We start from the raw sequence: 23,590 nt of genomic DNA, 5'->3' as shown, positions 1-23,590 counted from the left end.
CAGTCCCAAAATACACAGCAGAAGGAAGTGTTAATTCATACCTTGCTAACTCGTAAGTAATGCCCATTTTCCTACTGAATTATGAAAAGACAGAGACAGATCCTTTGTTTTTAACAATGATGTCAATTCCTGTGGGGGTCTGGTAATTCCCACTGACAGCTCCAGGCACGTGCCAGCCCCAGGAGCAGGCATCTTCTCCAGGCCACGGTCAGGGGGAGCACCAGGACAGCTCCAAGTATCAGGGTATAACTAACAGGAAGAACACTGAAACATCAAAAAGGCCAGAAAACAATCTTAAAATTACAGCTACTTAAGCCACAGCACATGCAGAGCTCTAAGTATCAGGGAGTAACTAACAGGAAGAACTCCACTGAAACATCAAAAAGGCCAGAAAACAATCTTAAAATTACAGCTACTTAAGCCACAGCACATGCACAAACCAGCTGAGGGAACAGCAGCACACCCAGGGACACATCCAGCTGGATGCTCAGGGAGTACCAGCACACCCAGGGACACATCCAGCTGGATGCTCAAGGAGCAGCAGCACACCCAGGGGCACATCCAGCTGGATGCTCAGGGAGTATCAGCAGCACACCCAGGGGCACATCCAGCTGGATGCTCAGGGAGCAGCAGCACACCCAGGGGCACATCCAGCTGGATGCTGAGGGAGTACCAGCACACCCACACCAGGGTGCCACACTGGTGCCAGGCTTGTTTCCAGCCCTTGCTCTAAGTGGCTGCTCAGCTGAGGAACCCACAGCCCCAGCCCCAATAGAAGGGAAAGCGCCTCAGACACAGACCAAGCTGCACAGCAGCACAGTTCAGCTGTGTGAGACTTTTCCAAACTGGTTTCCACCTGAATGGGACCTGGGTGTAAACCAACCTGTTTGGTGTCAACACAACCTGACCAGGAAGCCTTTCAGAGACCAGCACATGCAGAAACAGCTACACCTTACCCCAAACAAGAGGGGCACGTACACACCTGAGTCAGAGTCAGGGGGGCTGCCAGGCCCTGGCGATGCTCTCTTGTCCCCCAGCTCCTTCTGGGAGCACACACACCCATCAGCCAGACAGAAACGGGGACAGGGCACATCACCACACTGCTTTCACTATTAGAAAACATCCACTTTCTGCATGAATCATTTCCTCGTACTTTTACTAAATTTAAGCAAGTGGCTTTGCAAGGGTTTTGGATTTTTCTCTTTGCTTGAAGAACATAAGTTTTCTTTTCATCTCTTCTTTAAATGCAACACAGAAAGTATATAATGCAAGTTTAGTGTCCCAAACATTAATAAAAGTAACAAAGTGTCTTGCAGAGTTCCCAGATTTAACAGAATATGAAGAAAATCCTGTAAATCTCTTCCCACACCCACATTTTTGTATTTTTATTTTCTTCTTTTTCCCTTATCACCAGGAATGTTTCAGTCTTTCCTCTTTTTCCAAGAGGCCTTCCCAGACACTAGGAATGACAGGATTAAAACAAGAGCACAGAAAGCAATTCAAAGGAAATGCTGAAAATTACATATATGACACTTACTTTTAATTTCTTAGCAATATTGCTTGAAGCATACTATTTCACAACTGGTAAGTCACTAAGTCTCTTGCACTGGATGCAGCTTCCCAACAGGATCTGGTGGGGTCTCCAGATGAGAAAGGACCGGGAACCCAGGGAACCTGGACCAGCTGCACGTCAGGGGACAGCCCAGACAGCGAAAGGAAAACCCAAGTGGCAGAAACCAGGGGGGAAAACCGCAAAGGAATGAATTTCCCTGGGACTGGAGCTGTGTCCCAGCCCGGACCTGAGCTGGGGGCAGTGTGGGGAATGCCGGTGGTGCCCGCTCTCAGTGCCACAGCAGCTGGCAGAAGCTGAGCTCGGGGACAGGAGGCATGGCCCCTGCTCGGGCACTGGGGGGGCTCAGCCTGAGGGAGCTGCTGGGGCAGCAGCTTTGGGGCACCATCAGCAGGGGCTGTGGGCAAGCTCCAGAGAGCCAAAGCAGAGCTGCAGGCAGTGGCCAGCCTGGGACCAGGAGTGTTGCTGTCTACAGTACACAAAACTCTTGATCTGTGCCGGCTGGGGAGGGTGACAGGTTTTCCTAAAGAAGGGCAGTTCTAAATTATACAAACTTTCCAGGATCAAGCAAGGGGCTGGGAAGATATGGTCTCAGGGCTAACACCTTTATTGTTTTTCCTAAAAAATCTGAAATCAGACTCCAGTCCATTACATTTTTCTGTAACAAATTTAGGAGAAAAGATGCATTCACACTCAAAAGAGGAACAAGGCCTCCCCATTTTCCCCTGCTGGGACTGCTCCTTTTGGCACAGCACTGTGATTTCCCTGGGTTTACACCATCGTGTACACATAAAACTGCTGACACACACCCAGCTGACAAAGGGTGCTCATGGCTCTGTGCTTGTCTTACCTGAGTAACTTGATTGTGCAGGGATGCACAGAGCCCTTCCCTTTGCTCATCCTGACCCTTCAGCAAGGGAGTACCAGCGACAGGAAGGGCTGCTGGCTCAGCAGGGACATGCTTTAGGAGAAGCAAACACAGCACTTCATTAGTAAAGTTATTTTGATACTTCCCATCCTCAGTCCCTTCCCTGTTTTGTCTACCCGTTTTCCCCTCCAGTGGCACTGCTGCATCTCTGTAATCTATTTTAGTCAACAAAGTCCTGGCAGAGGCATTCAGGAGCATCCAGGAAGGCAGAGCCCCAGCCAGCCCAGCTGCAGGAGCTGCCACTGAGACCCCCCAGCTCAGGGGACCCTCAGAGCTGCCCCACACCTGAAGGCCTGACCCTGGAACACAGCAGGTTATCCCAAGACTGCTCTGAGTAACCAGGGATGTCATTTTGGTGGAGATAAGGCAGCTAAAGTTTTTAATCCATGCTCGTGGTCTGAAGCAGGTCCCAGGGAAGTTTCCCCTAGAAGCTCTGATTAGAACAAGAGCTGCCCTGCTTGCTGTAAAATTCCAGCACAGACTTAATTCAATGGAATGTCTAGCATAACCCCAAGAAAGTACAAACACATTTCAGTCATCGTGGAAGAATATTTTACTGCAGAAAAATCAAAAACCATTAAGTAATTAAAATTCTCATACATTTGGAGCTAGAGATGAGCTTGAACTAATTCCCAACAGGAAGCAAGTGACATGACAATGGTGGGAGCTTAACAGCTAGGAAATCTCCTATAGCAACATTCCTCACTCAGAGGAACTCGGAGCAGAACAAACTTACTTCAGCCAAAATATCCATGCAGTTTTGTATCCAGTTGTAGCTGTTACAAGACCGGGCTGCTTCAGTAAAGCAGTGATAAAATGCCTTTGGAGTCACCAGTGAGGACTGAGCAGCCACAACTTCTCATGTGCAGAAAGTTCAAGAGTAGCAACTACATTTATTGTTATTCAAAAGTAAACAGAAGGAACCTCAGCCATAATTCCTGGTTCAAGTGCAAAACAGTCTAGGCAATCAACACACAATGAAGCATCACATTGCCTAAAATAATTAAAAAGGTGCTATAAAATACCTTAGGAATGTCTTTTGACCATTCTGTCTTGCATTACTTGTGTCAGCATTTCCCAGAGAGTTTGGACAGAAGAGGCCTATACCAGAGCTAGAAGAGTTATTGTCTAGCTCAGGGGTGCTGAAACACCTCCCCTGTGGCCTCTGTGATGTTATCCAATGAGCTGCTCATTTCAGCCACAGCCCCGGGCAGGGGAACACAAGCACACGAGCACATTCGTGGCATGTTTGCTCATGGACTCTGTCAACATTCAACACACTTTTTTTGCATTAAATATTTAAATCAGAAAGTTTGGAAACCAACACTCACAGGGTTCTTCACACACTGTTTGACCAGGAGCTGCAGCTCCAGCCAGGACTGTCACAGAGTCCATTGGTCTAAGTCCTAGGGAAGAGTTCACATTACAGTTGTTAAGTGTTAATATTATTAACATTAAACTCAGCGCTTTACAGGTCTGGAGAAAAGAAATTAATTTCATCCTTTAACACAGCATGTGCAGAAACCTCATCTTACAAGCAGAACATCACAATCACTGATCTTTTTAGTAGTTAATGGCATGCCAAAATGTCAGACACGGAGGAGCAGATGTGCACCTCCACACCTCTCAGCTGACACTGCTGCTCAGGACTTTTAGCCAAGCAGCAGGGAACCCCTGTTCTCAGATGCCCTTTCTCCAAGGGCTCTCTCCCTCTGGTTTATTAACATTCTGTATTCAAAGGGTAAGTTTGACCAGCGGCCCCTCCATCTCACTGTGAGCCCACGCCTTCATCCAGGAGGGATGAGAGGGAGGGAGCTGGCAGGGAGACAACACAATGAGGAGTGGCACAAGGCCCCCTGAACCCAAAGCCATCCCAGAAAGCTCTGATAAAACTGGAGCTGCCTCCTCAGCTCAGAACTGCAACAACTACCATTTATCTGATGCTTTTCTTCAGCAAAGCCAGTAAAAAATTTGAATTTAAATGCAGGGTGCCAAGCTGAGGTAGTGCCAAACCAAAGGCAGTTCCTTGTTTGGGAAATAACACTCACCATTCGTGGAGAGCTGCTCAGAGGGATGCTTGTGCAACTCCCACCATGGCAGACACCCAGGATTTGTGGCAAAAGACAGAAAACCCATCTGAGCCCCTATTTCCTACCTATATTTGAGAGGGACTTGCCTGAGTTGAAGTGGAGTCGGGGATGGAGGTCAGGGTGAACATGTGAAACAGCCACATGTGCCCACAGCCTCTCCTGGGGCTGTCCCCAGGGAATTCTGCCTCTGGCCTGGAGCCTGCCCTCCCCACGTGCTCCCTGCAGGACAGCAGCCACATTCCTCCCTCGTTCCCAGGGTTTTCTCTCCCAGGGGCATTCCCCCAGAACTGAACTAGCGTGGGCTGTTTCCCACACAAACACTGGCACAGACACATCTCACAGGACTCTGCACACCCTTACCAAGCACCACAATTGCCTTCAGGACTGCAAACACAGCCCCCACTTCGATGCTGTGGTGAGCAGCAGCCAAGAGGTGACAATCACAACAGGAACGAATTCCAAAAAATAATTTCTCTGTGGCAAGAAGAGGAAATCTGGTGAAAAATGGGTTTTTTTTACCAACTAACATTTTCTTTGTATGAAATCCTCCTCATCTAGAACAGCTACAGAAGCTCATGAGCTGAAGAAAGAACTGAATCTCTGACATTGAAAGTGCAGCCCAACAGGTAAGTGATTAATTCAGCTGGGGTATGTGGTTATGGTGGATTAATATCAAAATAAGCTGTGGGCACTGAGATAGACAGAGCAGCCTGTTGGTTCACTGTGTCCATGTGACCTTAACCACAATGAGGCATTGAAGCCTGTGTTGGTTTTGACACCATAGATTTAGGAAATTACTCCCCTTACCTCACCTGCATGACAAATGAGGCAAAATTAAATGCTGTAAATGCTTGAAATCACACTTCCTCTCCACTTCCATGTAAGGCTCCCAAACAGCACAGTGTGAATCCCTGTCAGTGCCTCTGCCACTGCCCTTCTCAACACTGCCAGCTGCAGAGAATTTGTAAGCTCCAGCAAATCCCTCTAGCTTTACCTGCACCCAAACCACTTCCCAAATAATTGAGATTATTGGTATCAACTCCTCAGAAGTGAAACATCTGCACTTTTCAGCTTGCACTGTGGATATTTTTATCTGTGAAAACATGCAGCCATCAAAAACCAACGATGGGCTCACTTTCTGCAGTGGAAGGCTGAGGCAGCTGACAGCTCTCCTGTTTGCTGGGGAAAGAGGCACACCTGAGGTGTCCTGCAGAGGCACACGGGGTGTCCTGGAGAGGCACACCGGGGCTGTCCTGGAGAGGCACACCGGGGTGTCCTGCAGAGGCACACCCGGGCTGTCCTGGAGGGCTGCAGGAGCAGCTGGCAGGCCATCCTTGCCCCCGGCTCAGCCCCAGGGTCCCACAGGCTGCAGGAGGTGGGCCATGGACACAAGAATCTGCCCAGGACCTCACGAGTCCCAGCGCCAGGCTGGAAATGCCCTCAGAGAGGCACACGGGGTGTCCTGCAGAGATACACCCGGGCTGTCCTGGAGGGGTGCAGGAGCAGCTGGCAGGCCATCCTTGCCCCCGGCTCAGCCCCAGGGTCCCACAGGCTGCAGGAGGTGGGCCATGGACAGGGAGGTGGGACATGGACACAAGGAGTCCCAGCGCCAGGCTGGAAATGTCCTTCCTCACAGCTCCATCTTAGTGGAAATTCAATGATTTCAGCGACAGGAATTAGCACTCGTGGCCCTGAGTGGTTGAAAACCAGGAAAAGAGCAGGAAGGTTTTTGGTGAGCAAGAGCGTGGGCGGGCAGGGGCTGCACGCAGCAGCACAGGGCAGCAGCTGTGCCCCGTGCCCGGCCTGGCAGGACCTGCTGGGCACCAGCACTGCCCGGCAAGCCTCAGGGCTTTGCTTCCAGGCTTCTCCCTTGGGGCTTCCCTGCCGCGGGACACAGCATCCTCCAGGGAGGAGCACTGCCGGCCAGCGGGGCAGGGCAGGACAGGTCACCCACCTGTGGGACAGGCACTCACCTGTGGGACAGGCACACACCTGTGGGACAGTCACACACCTGTGGGACAGGCACACACCTGACAGGGACAGTCACACACCTGTGGGGACAGGCACCCACCTGTGGGGACAGTCACACACCTGTGGGACAGTCACACACCTGTGGGGACAGGCACACACCTGTGGGACAGTCACACACCTGTGGGGACAGGCACACACCTGTGGGGACAGGCACTCACCTGTGGGACAGTCACACACCTGTGGGGACAGGCACACACCTGACAGGGACAGTCACACACCTGTGGGGACAGGCACCCACCTGTGGGGACAGTCACACACCTGTGGGACAGTCACACACCTGGCAGGACAGTCACACACCTGACAGGGACAGTCACACACCTGGCAGGGACAGTCACACACCTGTGGGACAGTCACACACCTGGCAGGACAGTCACACACCTGTGGGACAGTCACACACCTGGCAGGACAGTCACACACCTGACAGGGACAGTCACACACCTGGCAGGGACAGTCACACACCTGTGGGACAGTCACACACCTGCGGGGACAGTCACACACCTGTGGGACAGTCACTCACCTGTGGGGACAGTCACACACCTGTGGGACAGTCACACACCTGCGGGGACAGTCACACACCTGTGGGACAGTCACCCACCTGTGGGACAGTCACTCACCTGGCAGGACAAACACTGCAGGGTCTCGCACAGCAGTGCACACACCCCTGCCACAAGCACTTTATAGAATAATCAGTGCAACATTTACACATCAGCACTTGTCCCTTTTGTACCTTTTCATGCACTTCCCAAACATTTTTATGGCAAATACTGACAGCTCTTACCTGAATCTCAACAAATACCGATTTCAAGTACCAAAATTCTGGAATAAAAAACATAAAGCTTGTAATAGCTTCAGGAAACTTTATCATTCGATAAAACCAGGTAACACTGAGACTGCTCTCCCAGCCTCAAGGACAGAGGGGCGTGAGGCACCCAGGCTCAGGGACAGAGGGGTGCCCCAGCTCCATGCCACACTGAGACTGCTCTCCCAGCCTGAGGGACAGAGGGGTGTGAGGCACCCAGGCTCAGGGACAGAGGGGTGTGAGGCACCCCTCCCCAGCCCCATGCCACTGTGACAGGTCACTGCAGGACCCTTCCCCCTGCCCGGCCAGCACTGCCTTCAGGAGGGAGACAAGCCACAAAATCTACTGGCATTAAAGAATTTTGCTTCAGAGATGCCATACGGTGTAATGTGTGATTTAGGGCATGATTCAGGGTTATGTAACAGCTTAAGAAACAGCAGAGTTGACTCAGCCCAGTGCAAGTTATGTTCTCTCTACTCTAGAGTGAAACTCGTTTGGCTGCATTTAGATGTTCCCTTTTGTGCTCTTACAAAACTGCTTCCTCTCAGCTGCTCTGCCCTGCCAAGGATGCCCCACACTCCAGAGAATCACAGACTGGTTTTGGTTGGAAGGAACTTTAAATCCCATCCAGTGCCACCCCTGCCATGGCAGGGACACCTTCTCCTTTCCCAGGCTGCTCCAAGCCCTGTCCAGCCTGGCCTTGGGCACTGCCAGGGATCCAGGGGCAGCCACAGCTGCTCTGGGCACCCTGCCCACCCTCACAGGGAAGAATTTCTCCCTCATATCCAATGTAAATCTAGTCTGTGCCAGTTTAAAGCCATGCCCCCAATAAAAACTCCTATTATTTTTAAAAACCAGATTTTTCAAAAACCTATGTAGACATAATCCATAAATTACACATTTAACAAACAAAACACCCATCGTAACAGGAGGCAAGGACCTAATGCAGAACCTGCCCTCATCTCCAGCCTTCAAACAGGCAAAGGTTGTCCTGAGCTGTTCAGTCTGGAACAGCACAGCTGCTGATCCCGAGCTGCTCCTGCCTGACAGCGAGTGCCTGCTGCTCCTCCCTCCCTTCTGAGAAACTTCACACAAAGTGACTCGGAGAACTTCACACATTTCCAGCAGCAGGGATGACAGTGACAGCGATTGGAAGGCACGGCACAGCAGGTGCAAGGGATGCCTGCAGAGCCCAGCAGGGTCACCTGCCCCGTCCTGCTGCCCCCAGGCAGAGCTGCCTCGGCACCAGGAGCCTGCCCAGCACCCAGGAGTTAATGCTGGGGGCTGAGGGCTCTCCAGGAAATCCAGCATGAGCCCCGGGCCCCACAGCAGGCTGGAGTCTGGGGGCTGGATGTGGCTGTGGATGTTCTGCTCCACCTTGGAACAGGCACTGCTGGGGACCAGAGCCCGAGCTGCTGCAAAGGCTCACTGCAGGAAAGCTGCTGGCATGGCAAACCCTGGCTGGGTAGCACTTCACACACGTTTTCAAACTCATTTTGGATAATCTGCATCTACCAGATAATAAGGCTGATACACCTAGTTCACTCAAGTTTTCCTGCAAACGAAGCCTTGACTGAGGAATGCAAATTTCACATCCAAAATATTCCAAGGAACGTTTGTCTCCAGCACAAAGTTTTATATCACAGGGACAAATGTCACTAATTAACCCAACTGGGAAGACTTCCTCATTACTGAAAATAATCTATGAATTGAAGTTAACTTAAAACATCTCCTGCAGCCCTGGGACCCCCATCACTGCCAGCCCTCGCCTGCTGCTCCACATCCTGATACCCCAGGGCAGGAGGACCAGGTCATTAGCAGGGTAATTAATTACAAGGACAGTGCCTGATGTCACCCCTCTGCTCTACAGCCAGTGCAACAGCAAAGACAGAAATCCAGTGTGTTCCACTCTGAGACACTTGTGCCAGAAGCAATACCGAAGGAGTGGTCAAGGAGATAGAATCTTTTTAAAAAGTGAAAGAATTCTTTAAAAAGAGGAAGTTTAGGGAAGATAAGAAACTGTTCCAGGCACACGAAACCAAACACACCCCTCCCTCACTGACACACGCTCAGAAGACACTGCAGAGACCAGAGCACAGCAATCCACAGAGGGTGAGTCTCTAAATGTGAGCATTTGTGAATTGTTGTAATTTATTATTGCCTCAAACTGACTGAGGGAAACAGCTGGGCTTACAGCAGGCTAGAAAGGAGCTGAAAATGTTACTGTGAACATGCGCTGGGGTTGGGTGCTTTGAAAGGAGACCAAGAAGCTGCTTCAAAATGTAAACATAAATGTTATTAACAGTTTTCAGGAATTTCTAACTCTACTTGATTTAAAAAAAGGTCCTTCCAAACAAGTTCTGTGTATGATATCTTTAACAAATTCTTTAATATCTTGTATGATTACTTGACCCTGTTGACTTGTTATTGTAGATTAACGTTAACAAAACTTGCTATTTTTATTGTGTTATCAAAGTTTAGCTTGTAAGCAGAAGAAATTAACATAGAGCTCAGACACTTGTGCAGTTCTATATTTCCTATTTCTTTTTCCTGGTGTTTCTGATTAAACCCTACTGCCGCCAGGTGTCTTTTAACCTATTAAAATATTATTACTGAGAAATATTTTCCTGCTCCCTATGAAATGGAACCACACACCTGAACTCTGCAGACCCCAACTAGGGACACAAACCAGGAGGGGAAACGGCAACTGGGGCAGTTTGTGAGCACCACAAGATGTGGATTTGCATCTGAAAGGTTTCCATTCCTCCTTTAAAAAGTAAAAGCCAAAAATATGCCATACGGGAACCTAATTCTTTTTTAACTTAAAAATCAAGGAACTGAACGCTCAAACACAAAACTTCACAAACTCAAACAGGTTGGTGCCTCTCCCCGCACCAAAGGAAGCCCTTACAGAGCGCGGCAGCTGCGGCAGCTGAGATTTGGCAGCTTTTCCACCCAGCGCTGCCCCAGCACCGAACGGGCCCCAGCCCGGGGGGCAGCGGGGTGAGGGGGTCCCGGTGCCGGGGCTCGGCTGCCCCGAGAGGGTCCCGAGCTGCGGCAGAGCAGCCCCCGAGCGACTCAGCCCCGGCTCCCCGAGCACAGCCCCGGAGAGCGAACATGCTGCGGGACCGAGCATCCCCCGGGGACTGAACATCCCCAGAGATCGCACAGCCCCGGGGCACTGAACATCCCCAGGGACCGCACAGCCCCAGGGACCGCACAGCCCCCAGGGACAGAACATCCTGCGGGATCGAGCATCCCCCGGGGACTGAACATCCCCAGAGATCGCACAGCCCCGGGGACTGAACATCCCCAGAGATCGCACAGCCCCAGGGACCGCACAGCCCCCAGAGACAGAACATCCCCAGGGACCGCACAGCCGCGGGGGACTGAACATCCCCCGGGGTCTGAACATCTCCAGAGACCGCGCATCCTCCGGGCACCGAACCCCCGCCAGGGACCGCACAGCCCCCAGAGACAGAACATCCTCCGGGACCGCACATCCTGCGGGACCAAACATGCCCCGGGACTGCACAGCCCCAGGGGACCGAACATCCTCCGGCACCGCACAGCCCCAGAGACAGAGCATCCTCAGAACCGCACAGCCCCAGAAACCTCACAGCTCCCAGAAACCGAACATCCCCCGGGGATCGAACACCCCCCGGGCACCGCACCTGCTCAGGGACGGCACATCACATCCTCCGGGCACCGCACACCCCCCGGGCACGGGCAGAGCGGCTGCATCAGTGAAGCCAAGGCTGCAAAGGCCGCGGCGTTTCCAAGGGATGCAAAGCAAAGGGAAGCCGCAGCAGCCTGTGGGCGGGGTGACAGCAATTCCTTCAGCACCCACCTGAACCGGTCTCCAAACGTGCTCCTCAGGCGGCTGCAGGACACGTACAGGTCGTGCAGGTCAGCTAAAACATCGCTCTGGAGAGGAACCCCCAGAGGGACCACAGCGTGCTCACCACCCCACACAACCTGCAAACAAAGGCACCCCGAGTTTGTCCCCATGCACCTGAGAATCCTGTCCCAGACTGTCACAGACCCCACGGACCCCTCTGTCAGCTGGGGGAGGTGACAGCCACGCCAGGCTGACAGCCCTGACCTCACAGCTGGTGCCACCCGTGGCAGAGGCCCCCAGGGAGGCAGAGGGGGCCAGGGGCAGGAGATGAGGATGCACACCCCCTCCCTGGCCAGGAATACAACGAGAGGGGCCCAGCAGCCCTGGCAGTGGCCACAGGCTGAGAGACAAACCATCCTCCCCACGGCCCTGAGCTCACCTGCAGCACTGCCACACCTGAACCCAGGGGCTGAAGAGAGAGCAAACCCACAGCTGCCTTCTGTGGTACAGAAAGGCACTGCTGCCAGCAGCCCTGGGAGAGCTGTGCAGCTGCTCGGAGCTGGGGGGGAGGAGGAGGAGGCCACCATGCAGACCCAGGAGGAGGAGGCCACATGCAGACACCCAGCCCGGGGTGCAGCTCGGCCTCCAGCATGCTCTGCTCGTTCAGCAGCTGAGAACACACACAAACACCGAGCTGAAGGAAGTGCCAAGTTTAGCACCTAAAACAGCAGCAATAACAACCCCCAAAACACATTACGGATAAACTGTGTGGCAAACAAAAACGCAATTCACTAGAGAACAAGGAGAAGAGGGAGCTAAATAAATGGCTAAAGTAGAATAACCACCCCTCAGAGCTACTCCTCAGAAACCCACGGCATTGCAGGCAATCAGATGTGTAGCATCCTGAAAAGAGCAGATACAGGTGAAGTCTCTTTGCCTGTCCCTGTCGTCACCTGTGGAAACCTGAGGGGAAACAACCAACTCTGCCACAAAACCATCTCCCATGGCCGTCACCAGGGAGGCAAGGGTGCCAAAGGGAAGCCCTGCAGAGTGGGGTAAAAACACAGAAGGAAAAATGCAGTCTGCTGTTATGAATTCCATGCGAATTTACAAGGACAGGGTCAGAGGACATAGATGGCTGCCCCTCCAAACTGCCCCCTGGATCAACACTCTGCAGCAGATCAGCAAACAGAAGACAGATGTTTAGAAATTGACGCTTACTACATAAATCCATTGAAAAAAAGATACAGCTCCTAAAGTGGTGTCCTGCGCATCCCAAAGAAACTGAAATATGTGTCGTTTATTTCATTGTAACTGTTGTTTATTTCTTGTAACTGTTTATATTTAGTCTTTCAATTACATGTCTATATCATACAATGTTGACTTACTGCATGTAGCTTAAAACCTGAAGCACTGTCCTACAAGTCACATAAGGAAGAAATATTTCCTTAGATAATAACCTTCCCCAAAGTAACAAATCACTACTTCTTTCAAGTGCTTTAAAAGTTTTAAGAAACAAGGCTGTGTACAGAAATAACATTAAGGACTCACAAGGCCAAAAGGAGCAGACAGGAAGGCAGCTCTGTGCTCAGAAAAGTTGCACAATCTGACAAATTCCTGCTCCCTTTACAAACAGTGCCTCTGGGAGTCAGTCAAAGGCAGGAAGCAATCTGCTAATTATTTCTTTAAATTTCATTTCTGTCTCTTTCTGCAGAAAACAGAAGCAGAAGCCCACAGTGCATCATCTGGAACCGGGAGCTGTCACTGGCCAGGACAGAGCCAGAGGCAGGTCCCAGCGCCAGGCCTGGATCCAGCTGCTCCTCCTGCCTCTGCCCGCCCGAGGGGCTCCCCAGGACCGCTGCTGCTGCTGGGCCATGGTGAAGAGCTGCAGGGGCTGCCAGGGACCCCCTCGCTGAGCGCAGCCCCTGCCAGGAGCTCCAGCTCCTCCCGGTACCTGCCCCACAGCCTGCCCAGCTCTGCCCGGCTGCTCCCACAGCTCGGGGCCTGGCAGAGGAAACCGCCCCATTCCCCAAAGGAAAAGACAGCTTTCAAAGAAAAAGGCAGATTTTTCTACTTTCTAGGAAGAAATAAAGCTTTGTCAGGGGTTTGGGCATCAGCTGAGAGCATGTCAGCTCCCCTGAGTGCCTGTTTTACACAGGCAGAGGCCAGACACAGAAGCAGCTGCACACCACACACCTGAGAGCTGCCCTGGCCCAGCCAGGGCCCCACCAGCAGAGTGCATTTGTTCACAACGCAACAGTTCAAAGCTGACTGAAAAGGCTGAAGCCTCATAAAAGATAAAACTCTCAATTTCTTCTTCTTTTTTTTTTTTTTTCCTGTTTTTTTCTCCAGGGAGAAGAAATAGCCACAATGCAAATGAAAGGCACAACCCAATTCAGCTCCTTCAGGAATGACAGCAACTGCACCAGTGACAGCAGGATCAGCCAAGTCATCTTCCCCTTGCTCTACACATTTCTCTTCCTGGTGGGGACCACCATGAATGGCCTGGCAATGTGGGTCTTCTTCAAAATATCCAGTAAATCCAATTTCATTATCTTCCTCAAGAACACTGTGATTTCTGACTTCCTCATGATCCTGACTTTTCCGTTTAAAATCCTCAGTGATGCAAAGCTGGTGTCCTGGGTGTTGCGAGGGTTTGTGTGCCAGGTCACCCAGGTAGTGTTTTACTTCACCATGTACATCAGCATCCTCTTTCTTGGTCTGATAACTATTGATCGCTATCAGAAGGCCACTTCCCCATTCAGAACATCCACTCCACGCAGCCTGTTAGCTGCCAAGATCCTGTCCACAGCAATCTGGGTATCAATGTTTGCTCTCTCGCTACCCAACATGATCTTAAATAATAAGAAGAAAACACCCAAGAACGTGAGGAAGTGTGCCCTCCTGAAATCAGAGTTTGGCTTAGTCTGGCATGAAATTGTAAACTACATTTGTCAGCTCATCTTCTGGGTGAACCTAGCAGTCATAGTGGTATGTTACATCCTCATCAGCAAGGAACTGTACAAATCCTACAAAAGGACACGAAGCACAGGGAAGGCATCTAAAAAGACTGTCAATTTCAAGGTTTTCATAATAATTGCTGTGTTCTTTATTTGTTTTGTGCCATTCCACTTTACCAGAATCCCCTACACCCTGAGCCAAACGAGAGATGTGTTTGACTGCTCTGCTCGGAACACCCTGTTCTACCTGAAGGAGACCACGCTGTGGCTGACGTCCCTCAACGCCTGCCTGGATCCATTCATATACTTTTTCCTTTGCAAATCATTCAGGAAATCCTTGCTGGACATGCTGTGCAAGCACAGGGCAGGGGCAGGGCTCGGGGCACAGACGAAGGGGCAGAACGGGGGGGATGACACTGACGAGACGCCGCTCTAGATCTCGGGGCTCCTTCCTGGCCACACACCTCGCCGAGGCTGGCAGGAGCACTGACCCATGAGGAGCATCCAGAACTCCACCCATTTCTTTAGAAATAACCCTGCAGATGAAGCACGAGCCCCCTGGAGCCACCACCACTGCCTGCAAAAACAGAGAGCTAAATACCAGAGGAGTCCCTCTGTCCCCAACCTCCACGCCTGTCAGGACTGCTGGGAACAAGTCTGAACTCAAAGGTGGAACTGTGAGGAAAAGCTTAAAACAGAACCATGAAATGCTACAGGTGATACCATGAACTGTAAAGATTTTGCAAAAATAGCTAAACTTGGGCCAGAGTAAAGTTCACGACAACACCTGAGAAATGCAGACAAAATCCACAGTAGATGTGATTTTTCACTACGGGGAGTTGTCACCTTGTATGCAACTGGCAGACAAACAGAAACCTAGAGACAGCCATTTGGGCAGATTTTGGTAACAGAATAACATTTTGCTTATCTCATTCTATGCTTGCAGTTCCTAATCCATTGACCAATAATTAATAGTTGTATTTCAGAGGAAATTATTTAATAATCAGGCTTATCTTGATATTACTAAATCCCCAAATCCTTACCCTTACTATATAAATAAACAAAACTGTATGTTTTCACAGAGAACTTTATATTAGAAAACATACAAACACTCAATTTACATCATACTGAGATCGTGGGGAAAGACAGGCTCACGGTAACTTCGTTACTGATAATTAAGGGCAGCTTTTTCCACTATACAAAATACTGAAGCACTTCCCTTTTTGCACTTGGAAAACTTGAAAAAACCAGGGAAGTATTTTCAAGTACATGACATTTTGAGGTATCACAGCAATTGTACATGAAATAGATTGTGGGCTATTGGAATAAGTTGTGGTTCATTTATCACCTCTGCAAACAGCTCCAGCTGAGCAGTTGTGTCCCCACCACACAAGCTCAAACTGCCAAAGCCACAGCCTGTCCATCCTTCCTGGGACGTGTCCCTGCCTGCCAGGGCTCTTCTGCAACCAAAACCAATTTCCTAAGAAGTTAAAAGGCAGCTCACTTGTTGCTCACCCACTGCCACCCTCGGCTTTGGGGTTTGTGCATCTCTACACCCTGCTGGGATGGATTCACCCTGCCTCAAACTGTGCCCTGCCCGTGCTGGGCCCCTCTCCAGCTGGGACAGTAACTGGGGTCCAGCCAGAGCACCAGCATTTCCCTGGAACAGTCTCCAGCCACCCTGAGCCTGCTCCCCCAGCAGCCCACAGGCCCTGGGCACGTCAGGTCCCAGTAATGCCAGGGAGGGATGTGCCACATGCCCCACTCCCACCCAGAACTCATTCTGCACATATTTTGCACCTACATGTGGAGAGAGAGTGGCAATTGGGCAGGAGCTGCTTTCCCTGATCAGGTGAGCTGTCCAGACAGCAGACACCACAGACACGCCTGTCCCTGGGGTGGGTGTGCACAGGTACCTGCTGCCTCTGGCAGCACCAAGAGCTCAGCTGGGAACAAAACATGGAAGGCACTGCCTTGGACACCAGTCCTGGGCATGGCAGTGGACTGTGACACCTGTGGGGAACAGAAGGAGGTCTGGTGGCCAGGGACACATCACGCTGGTGGCAGTGCTGAGGGTGACTGAAGCCCAGCCATCCTCAGGGCTGCTTGCTCTCAGCAGCCTTTTAACACTGCCACCAGCACCCACATTACCCAAAACGGCCCAGGTCCTGATGCACAGGCTCCCTGCCCAGCTGCAGCCTGAGCATGTCCTGGAGCAATCCACACCTGCCCCCGGAGATGCCTGGGCAGGAGCCACTGCCCACATGGCAGCGAGCCCTGAGCCAGGGCTGTCCCAGCAGCAGGCAGCAAGAAACCCTCACACACAGCTCTGCTAACAGCTCTGCACCCAATTCCAGCCTACACCCAACAAACATCATCAGTCCACAGCTCTGCACGCAGCAGCAGCTCCTGCCAGCTCCAGGAAGGGGCTGTGAGCAGCACAGTGCATCCCCTGCCTGCATGGGCCAAAAACCCAGGAATCCACTCTGGAGAGCCAGAGCCAAGCCCAGGCCCTGTGCCAGGGGCAGGAGAGGGGGCAGTCCCCGAGCACCACTGCCAGGTGGCTCTGAGCAGACTCTTGTAATGCCTTGGCAATGACTGGTGCCATCCAGAACGTGGAATTCACACACAAACAACAACTAGGAGCTCCATTTGAGGGTTATTCTGGAGTGCTGTCAGGAAACACTCTGTGTTTGCTCATCCTACCAGCCCAGGTGTAGCAGGTCTGTCCCATGTACACACAAACCCAGAAATGTGTCTGCCTTGAGAGGCAGGGTCAGGTTTCCTTTCCCAGCTTAGGAGCAGATGGTGTGCTTTCTCACGCAGAGCAAAGGGAAGAGACAAAAGCTACAGCAAATGTGACTAACTCAGGCGACACTGGAAATGAGGAAGGAAACCACACACCAACAGAAAAAGGTCTCATCTTTCTACACATTTCCCCGCTGTTAACACTTTGCTCGAGGCTTCTGCTGGCAGAGGAGCAGCGGATGAGAAGGGGACAGCCACAGAGGGCTCTGTGACAGCTGCTGCAGGTTTGTCCAGGTACTCGCAGGGCCAGGGTGTCTGGGGTGGGATGGGGTGCTCGGGCAGCTGGTGCCCAGGGCTGGGAGCCACCTGTGTGCATCTGATCTTGGAAACGCTATCTAAAGCTGTGCTGAGAAAGGAGAAGAGTGGGCGCTTGGAAAGAATTACCAGAAGTCACTCACCCAGGAGTGGCTGGCTTTTGGGCCACAGCTCTAACATTTCTATTCAGTGCTAAAATACATTTCCATGGAAAGGCCCACAGTGCTCCAGGCAGTCTGCTCTTATACCCTGCTGACATCACCCTAGGCCTCCAAAATAAGTATGAACCTTTTTAACTCTTCAGCAGATCTTATCTTGCAAACAATTTAAATTTCAGCAAAGATTTAGGTTTTCCATGAACCCGAAGATAAATTGTTTGGGCTGCTTAACACACGCTGGGGTTTTGTGTTTATTCATGCAAACCTGCTGTCACTGTAAGGAAATGCAATACTACATACAGAAGGTTGTGTTTTGTGTTCTCTCCCTCCTTTTCACCCAAGTCTGTTTCCAGTGATGGGAGACCCTGCAAACACGAGCTCTGTGGGTAACAGCAGTGGGGCACCCTCCTCTGCCCAGTGCCACCGCGACACCACCGTCACCCACGTGCTCTTCCCAGTGCTCTACACCCTCATCTTCCTCCTGGGACTCGTGCTCAACAGCCTGGCTTGCTGGGCCTTCTTCCACATTCCCAGCACATCAACCTTCATTGTCTACTTGAAAAATATCTTGGTTTCTGATTTTCTAATGACGCTGATGCTTCCCCTGAAGATCCTGACGGACTCTGGCCTGGCACCGTGGCAGCTCAAGGCCTTTGTCTGTCGCTTCTCAGCCGTGATATTCTACGACACCATGTACATCAGCATAGTGCTGCTGGGGCTCATTGCTCTCGACAGGTTTCTCAAGATTGTGAGACCTTTTGGGAAGTTCTGGGTGCAAAATCTGACCTCAGCAAAGATCCTGGCAGCTCTGGTCTGGCTCTTCTTCCTTGTTCTCTCCCTGCCCAACATGGTCTTGTCCAACAAGACAGCGACGCCCCAGTCCGTGAGGAAGTGTGCCTCCTTGAAGAGTCACCTCGGGCTCAAATGGCACGAAGCCGTCAACTATGTCTGCCAGTTCATCTTCTGGACCGTCCTCATCCTCATGCTGCTGTTTTATATCATTATTGCCAAAAAGGTGTACGAGTCTTACATAAAAACACAGAAGAAAGGCAACAGAAGCGAAAAACGGATCAAGGGGAAAGTATTCATCATTTTTACCGTGTTCTTCCTGTGCTTTGCCCCCTTCCACTTCAGCAGGGTGCCCTACACTGTGAGCCAAACCAGTGCCCACATGGACTGCCGCCTGCAGAACCAGCTCTTCGTGGCCAAAGAGAGCACCCTGTGGCTGGCAGCCACCAACGTCTGCATGGACCCCCTCATCTACCTGTTCCTCTGCAAGCCCTTTGTGGAGAAGGTCTTCTGCAGGAGGGTGAAGGCTCTGCAGAGAACAGTCCAGACAAACCCAAAAACAGAACTGGACACACGAGTATCTCCTACTGAGTCTTGATTCTGCAGCTGCACCCTCTGCTCTGCATGTTCGTAAAGAACTTGAAAAATAGTTTGGTTTACTGCTGCTGAAGAACACAAAAGGGTGTTCGCCAAGTAATATTAACACTCAATAAATGCAGCAAAATGGATTTTCTAAGAACACTCACTGCATAGCCTTAATGGCCAAAAGGCTCTTGTTCAAACTGCCTAAGACAATCCACAGGTCAATTCTATCTGCTTTAAACTAGAACAACTCACTTGCTAACACCTGAGCAGCTCACTGACTCTGGCTGCTCCGAAGGGCAATTCAGCTTTATTTGGGAGTAAACCCCAGAGCTGGTGAGTGTGCATGTCAGTGATTCCTACCCTGAGTGCCAGCTTGGCTGCACACCAAGAGTAGGGAAGAGGAGGAACAGCGGGAAGGACTCGGTCCCTTCCCGTCCCTCCTCGGCTCTCTCACACATGTCATTGCTTTCCTGCCACCCAGGCTGCTCACCACCCTTCCTCTGCTCCCCAGCACCCTGCTGGAGGGCAGTGCTGGCAGCGCCCCGGCTGCCCAGGACATGCTCCTTGCCTGGGTGAGCAGAGCAGCCAGGCCTGCCTCCCCCACCCCAGAGCCAGGCCAGCTCAGCCCCTCCCTCCCCTCACCAGGAAGGAACTCCCAGAGATGTCCCCCTCGGTGGCACCTTCACCTTCCCAGTCCCAACAGCAGGCCAGGAGCAGGGGACACTGCCTGAGCCTCCCCATCCAGAGAATCCCTCTCCACCAGACCACTCACACAGCTCTCCCCTGGCTGTCCCACAGGGACTGTGCCTGCTTTCCAACCCCAGATTCTGGAATTGATGTCACTGTTTCAAGACAGCAGTGTCCCTTATCCCAAACCATCCTTCTCCTCCAGCTCTCCTGCCAGCTTACCCTCTCTCACACGTGCCAGGCGCTTTGATCACCACTTGACTGCTATTTTTAGAAATTCATTGTTTACAGCAGCCTAATCCAATCCAGCAGGTTGCTCCATACAGCTTGATTTCCTCAAAGCTGCCTTAGATTGCTGTACATTAATTATATCTGCCTCTGGGGTTCCCAGCCTCTGCTACACAGGGAGATGTATGTCTTATTTAGCAACTTCACCCACTACATCTTCTGCACCAGGCATGTTACATACCTTGCACAGCTGTAACACCTTCCTAACTGGAAACTGAACTAATCTCCAATGAGCTTTCAATTGATTCTGAATTCCCCAATAAATCAGTGTTATCTCAGCCGTTGTCTACCTCTTGCATTAAATGCTGTTGCATTAAAGGCTCTCCCCACACACATACACTGTTAGCAGGATTAACTTTGCTCCTTTAGGAAAAGTAAATATAATAAATTCTTAGCCGCTGAAATAGTCAGCCCTTCAGTAACTGCTTAGAGGAACATACAGCAGGCTGGAAATGTTCCTCTCAACCTGCTGACACAGCCTGGCAATTAACAGGGGCCTGGGCAGGAGAGGGTCTGCACACCAGCTGTGGCTTCCACAAATACAGCTAACACAGGTCCCAGGGACTCCCAGCACTCACTGCATCCAGCTCTGGATCTGCAGTGTGGCAGTGAGAAACAAGAAGATGAAGAACAGAGATTTATTTACTTTGACTTCTGCTTGTGATTGAGGCTCATCCAGTGCACACACACTGGCAGCTCACACAGCTCAGTGCTGAGAGCCTGTGTTAGGGTGGGTGTAACCACAAAATGGGATGAGTTGGTCCTTAAATAAAGGGTGTGCCAAAGGTTTCTGAGGAGTCTTAATCATCTGTTTTTCAGCTGTGGCTTCTTAGGTAAAAGGGAGCCAAAGCCACCAAACTCTGCAGCAAAGAAGTGAAGGTGACTGCAAGGACAGAACACCTGCTTGATGCACTTGGGGAAGAAAGCCCCTGAACACTAGCACTTGGGATTTTGCACACTTTCTCTACAAAGATTTAGATCACTGCCTCCAGATGGAGTAAAAATCACAAGAGTTAGAATGGCTCAAAGTTCGTGTCTCTGTTTTTGAAGGCCCAAACAAACACCCCGAGCAGTATTTGGCTTTGCACGTGACCAAACAGAGCCGTGTTTGGAGAGCAGCTCTCCCCTGGCAGGAGGCCCAGAGCAGGGAGGGAGCACAGCACAGAGCTTGGGGCTCCTTCACCGGGCTCCCCACATTCCTGCAGGGCAGCCCAGGGATTTGTGGAATTCTGCAAAGTTTACCAGCATAGTCAATACAGCAGTCAGCATTTTCCCAAACCTGATTTCTCTCCCACCCCACCTGGAAGGTGCTGGTGCTGCCCTGAGCAAACCCCTCACTGCTCCCTGACACAGCAGCTGGACAGGGCAGCAAACACGAGCACCATTCCCTGCTCACTCCAGCCCATCACACCACGAGGCAGCAGCAGGGCTCTCCCTTCCCACAGACAAATCTTCCCTTGTCCTCACTCCAGAAAAACCTAGAAACTGAAAACTGGTACGAGGCTTTGAACCCTTCTGCAGAAATGACCCTTGTCCCAGGCTCCACACAAAGTACTGACACTTGTCCTAAACACCTCTACAGGTCACTGGGCTCCTGGAAAGGGAACTGCAGGGCACTCAGCAGGTGAGTTCCATAGGAAATCACTCATTTGTGTACATGGAGGCTTATATTCCTGGAAAGGGAACTGCAGGGCACTCAGGTGAGTTCCATAGGAAATCACTCATTTGTGTACATGGAGGCTTATACAAATTTTTTATTTTCCTCGTGTTCCAGAAAAAGGAAGTGTTTTATACGCTCACCTAACACATGCACCCTCCAGTCTTTGGACTGCCTCTCCTCAGAGGGACAGCCTGGTAATTCCTGGGTGCCCAGAGACAAACTGCTCTTCAGAGACATCCTGGCCATTGGCACAGCCACACACATCCCTCCATCCAGGCTCCCACAGCTCTGAGCACTCTGAAGACTCTCATAACACACAGCCGTGCTTCAACTCAATAGAAATGCAAAGCAGTGATTTGCATCCTGAGCAAGAGCTGGGCAGACGAGTCAAGCAGCAAGGTCTGACCCACATGATGGCACAAGCACAGAGCCAGCAGGGCACAGGGCAGCACTGAAGGCACCAGGACAGACCCGAGCCTACAGACAGGATCAGCCAGCCAGGTCTGGAACTCCAGGCTCCCTGTCAGCACACGGTGAGGAGCTTGAGCACAGAGGGGAAAAGAACTGAGCTTTTAAAGTCAGTTCTTAGATACTTTCCTCCTTCTTTCCCTGTTAGTGACAGCCATCAGAGTGACTGGAGTAATCCACATCAGGAAAGGGGAAATGTCAGAAGTGTCAGCTCTTCCAAGACTCTTCCCCTGACAAAAGCACCTCCACCTTCACATCTGCAGCTCTAGCACTGCAGAATCCTCCCCATGTTGCAAGCTCTGATCTTGCTGACACTTTTCTGCTTAAAAAACAGCATCAGCCAGTCCTGTGCATTACCCAGGTGATGAATCTGCTTTAACACAACCTTGCAGTTCACATTGCTAAATATGGCAGTGAAGACGTTTCAGAATGAAGCAACGCAGTAATTGTTGTAATAACGTTGTTCAGGTCTTATGAAATCTGAGAGCTGCTCTCTAATCATCAAAACACAAAAAGGGACATCCAGCCTGTAAATAACATGAACAATAGCTAAGTTACAGGTTACCTTCAGCTGTTCTTTACATCAGGCCTTCTCACTTCTGCGCAGTTTTTACGACGAGCTCCCCACGTTGCAGCGTTTCGTGTGTCAGCTCGCCCTGACCTGCTCAGCCTGGCAGCAGCCAGAGCACGTCTGCACTCAGCCTGCTCTGGGATGCCAGGGCACGGGGTTCCAGCCATCACGTCCTACTGGCACACCAAAATACAGAGATTTTTAAGAAAATTTAACGTGCCTTTGCAACAAATTAAAAAACTAAACAAACTAAAACAGCATTCTGGTGCAGATTTTATTTATTATTTGAGCATTACTAACACACCAGTTTTGGTGTGCAAACTCTACTCCCAGAGTGCCAAGCCCTGAACACCTGGGTCTCTGTAAGCCACTAAACCACATTTCTAAAATATTTCAGTTTTCACTTTCAGCTTCTTCTCTCTTTCCCCATGGCACGTCCTGCTGCACTGGTTCTTAGACCACCAGCACGGGCAGTGTTGAAAAGCAGCAGCACAAATGTAGGAAACACATGCTGCTGTGCCATGCCTGGACTGCAGGAGTGGCTGCATTCCCTGAGCCCAGCTGTGCCCCCTGGATCCCAGCTGTGCCCCCTGAGCCCAGCTGTGCCCCCCTGGATCCCAGCTGTGCCCCCCTGAATCCCAGCTGTGCCCCCCTGGATCCCAGCTGTGCCCCCCTGAATCCCAGCTGTGCCCCCCTGGATCCCAGCTGTGCCCCTGGATTCCAGCTGTGCCCCAGCTGTGCCCCCTGGATCCCAGCTGTGTCCCCGGGCAGGGATGCAGGAGTTGTGCTCTGCACAGCACTGGCTCTGGAGCTCAGAGTTCCTGCAGGGGAATGTTCCAGAAGGGGACAAACCCCTCCAGACCCTCTGAGCTCTGTTCCCCTGCTCCAAGAGGCAGCTGCCAAGCCCTGGAGCTCAAGGGGCAGCCGAAGGAAAGGGAAGGGGAGCACACACTGTCCTACAGTCACGTGCAAGGCAAAGGCTTCATCAAGTCTCCTCTCCCTGGCTGCAGGGAAAGCCTTCTCCATCCTCAGGGGGTGCCTGTGCCTGCAGCAGGACCATCCCTGCTGTCAGGGTATGCAGCTCCTGGGATGAGTCTGGCAG

At 51.4% G+C, this 23,590-nt stretch overlaps 2 protein-coding genes across 8 annotated transcripts; both read left to right on the top strand.

Moving 5' to 3' along the window:
• The first annotated feature begins 4,746 nt into the window (after positions 1-4,746).
• P2RY12 (purinergic receptor P2Y12) lies at positions 4,747-15,549 on the top strand. 5 transcript variants are annotated; one of them, XM_039713590.1, is made up of 4 exons: positions 4,747-5,214; positions 8,348-9,530; positions 12,974-13,136; positions 13,612-15,549. In XM_039713590.1, exons 3-4 carry the CDS (start codon positions 13,134-13,136, stop codon positions 14,653-14,655), a joined length of 1,047 nt encoding a protein of 348 aa, XP_039569524.1. In that variant the 5' UTR covers positions 4,747-5,214; positions 8,348-9,530; positions 12,974-13,133; the 3' UTR covers positions 14,656-15,549. The 5 variants fall into 5 exon arrangements, with proteins under 5 accessions (XP_039569524.1, XP_039569525.1, XP_039569527.1 ...); XM_039713593.1 differs by having other exon boundaries at positions 4,749-5,214; positions 12,974-13,209; positions 13,612-15,548; XM_039713591.1 differs by lacking the exon at positions 8,348-9,530.
• Positions 15,550-16,571: 1,022 nt separating this feature from the next.
• On the top strand, positions 16,572-20,512 carry P2RY13 (purinergic receptor P2Y13). Of its 3 annotated transcripts, none has more exons than XM_039713597.1 (2): positions 16,572-17,251; positions 17,783-20,512. In XM_039713597.1, exon 2 carries the CDS (start codon positions 17,796-17,798, stop codon positions 18,825-18,827), a length of 1,032 nt encoding a protein of 343 aa, XP_039569531.1. In that variant the 5' UTR covers positions 16,572-17,251; positions 17,783-17,795; the 3' UTR covers positions 18,828-20,512. The 3 variants fall into 3 exon arrangements, with proteins under 3 accessions (XP_039569531.1, XP_039569533.1, XP_039569530.1); XM_039713599.1 differs by having other exon boundaries at positions 16,572-17,261; positions 17,794-20,512; XM_039713596.1 differs by having other exon boundaries at positions 16,572-17,261.
• The last annotated feature ends 3,078 nt before the right edge of the window (positions 20,513-23,590 follow it).

The sequence above is a fragment of the Passer montanus genome, unplaced genomic scaffold, assembly GCF_014805655.1.
Source record: "Passer montanus isolate IOZ18808 unplaced genomic scaffold, ASM1480565v1 scaffold29, whole genome shotgun sequence".
In the NCBI taxonomy this organism is placed as follows: domain Eukaryota; kingdom Metazoa; phylum Chordata; class Aves; order Passeriformes; family Passeridae; genus Passer; species Passer montanus.
The sequence above is the reverse complement of the archived record's forward strand: the minus strand, read 5'-3'. Positions and strand labels throughout refer to the sequence as shown.

Excerpts from the sequence above, each read along its gene's own strand:
- P2RY13 (XM_039713597.1), top strand. The coding sequence starts at position 17,796 with ATGGGAGACCCTGCAAACACGAGCTCTGTGGGTAACAGCAGTGGGGCA.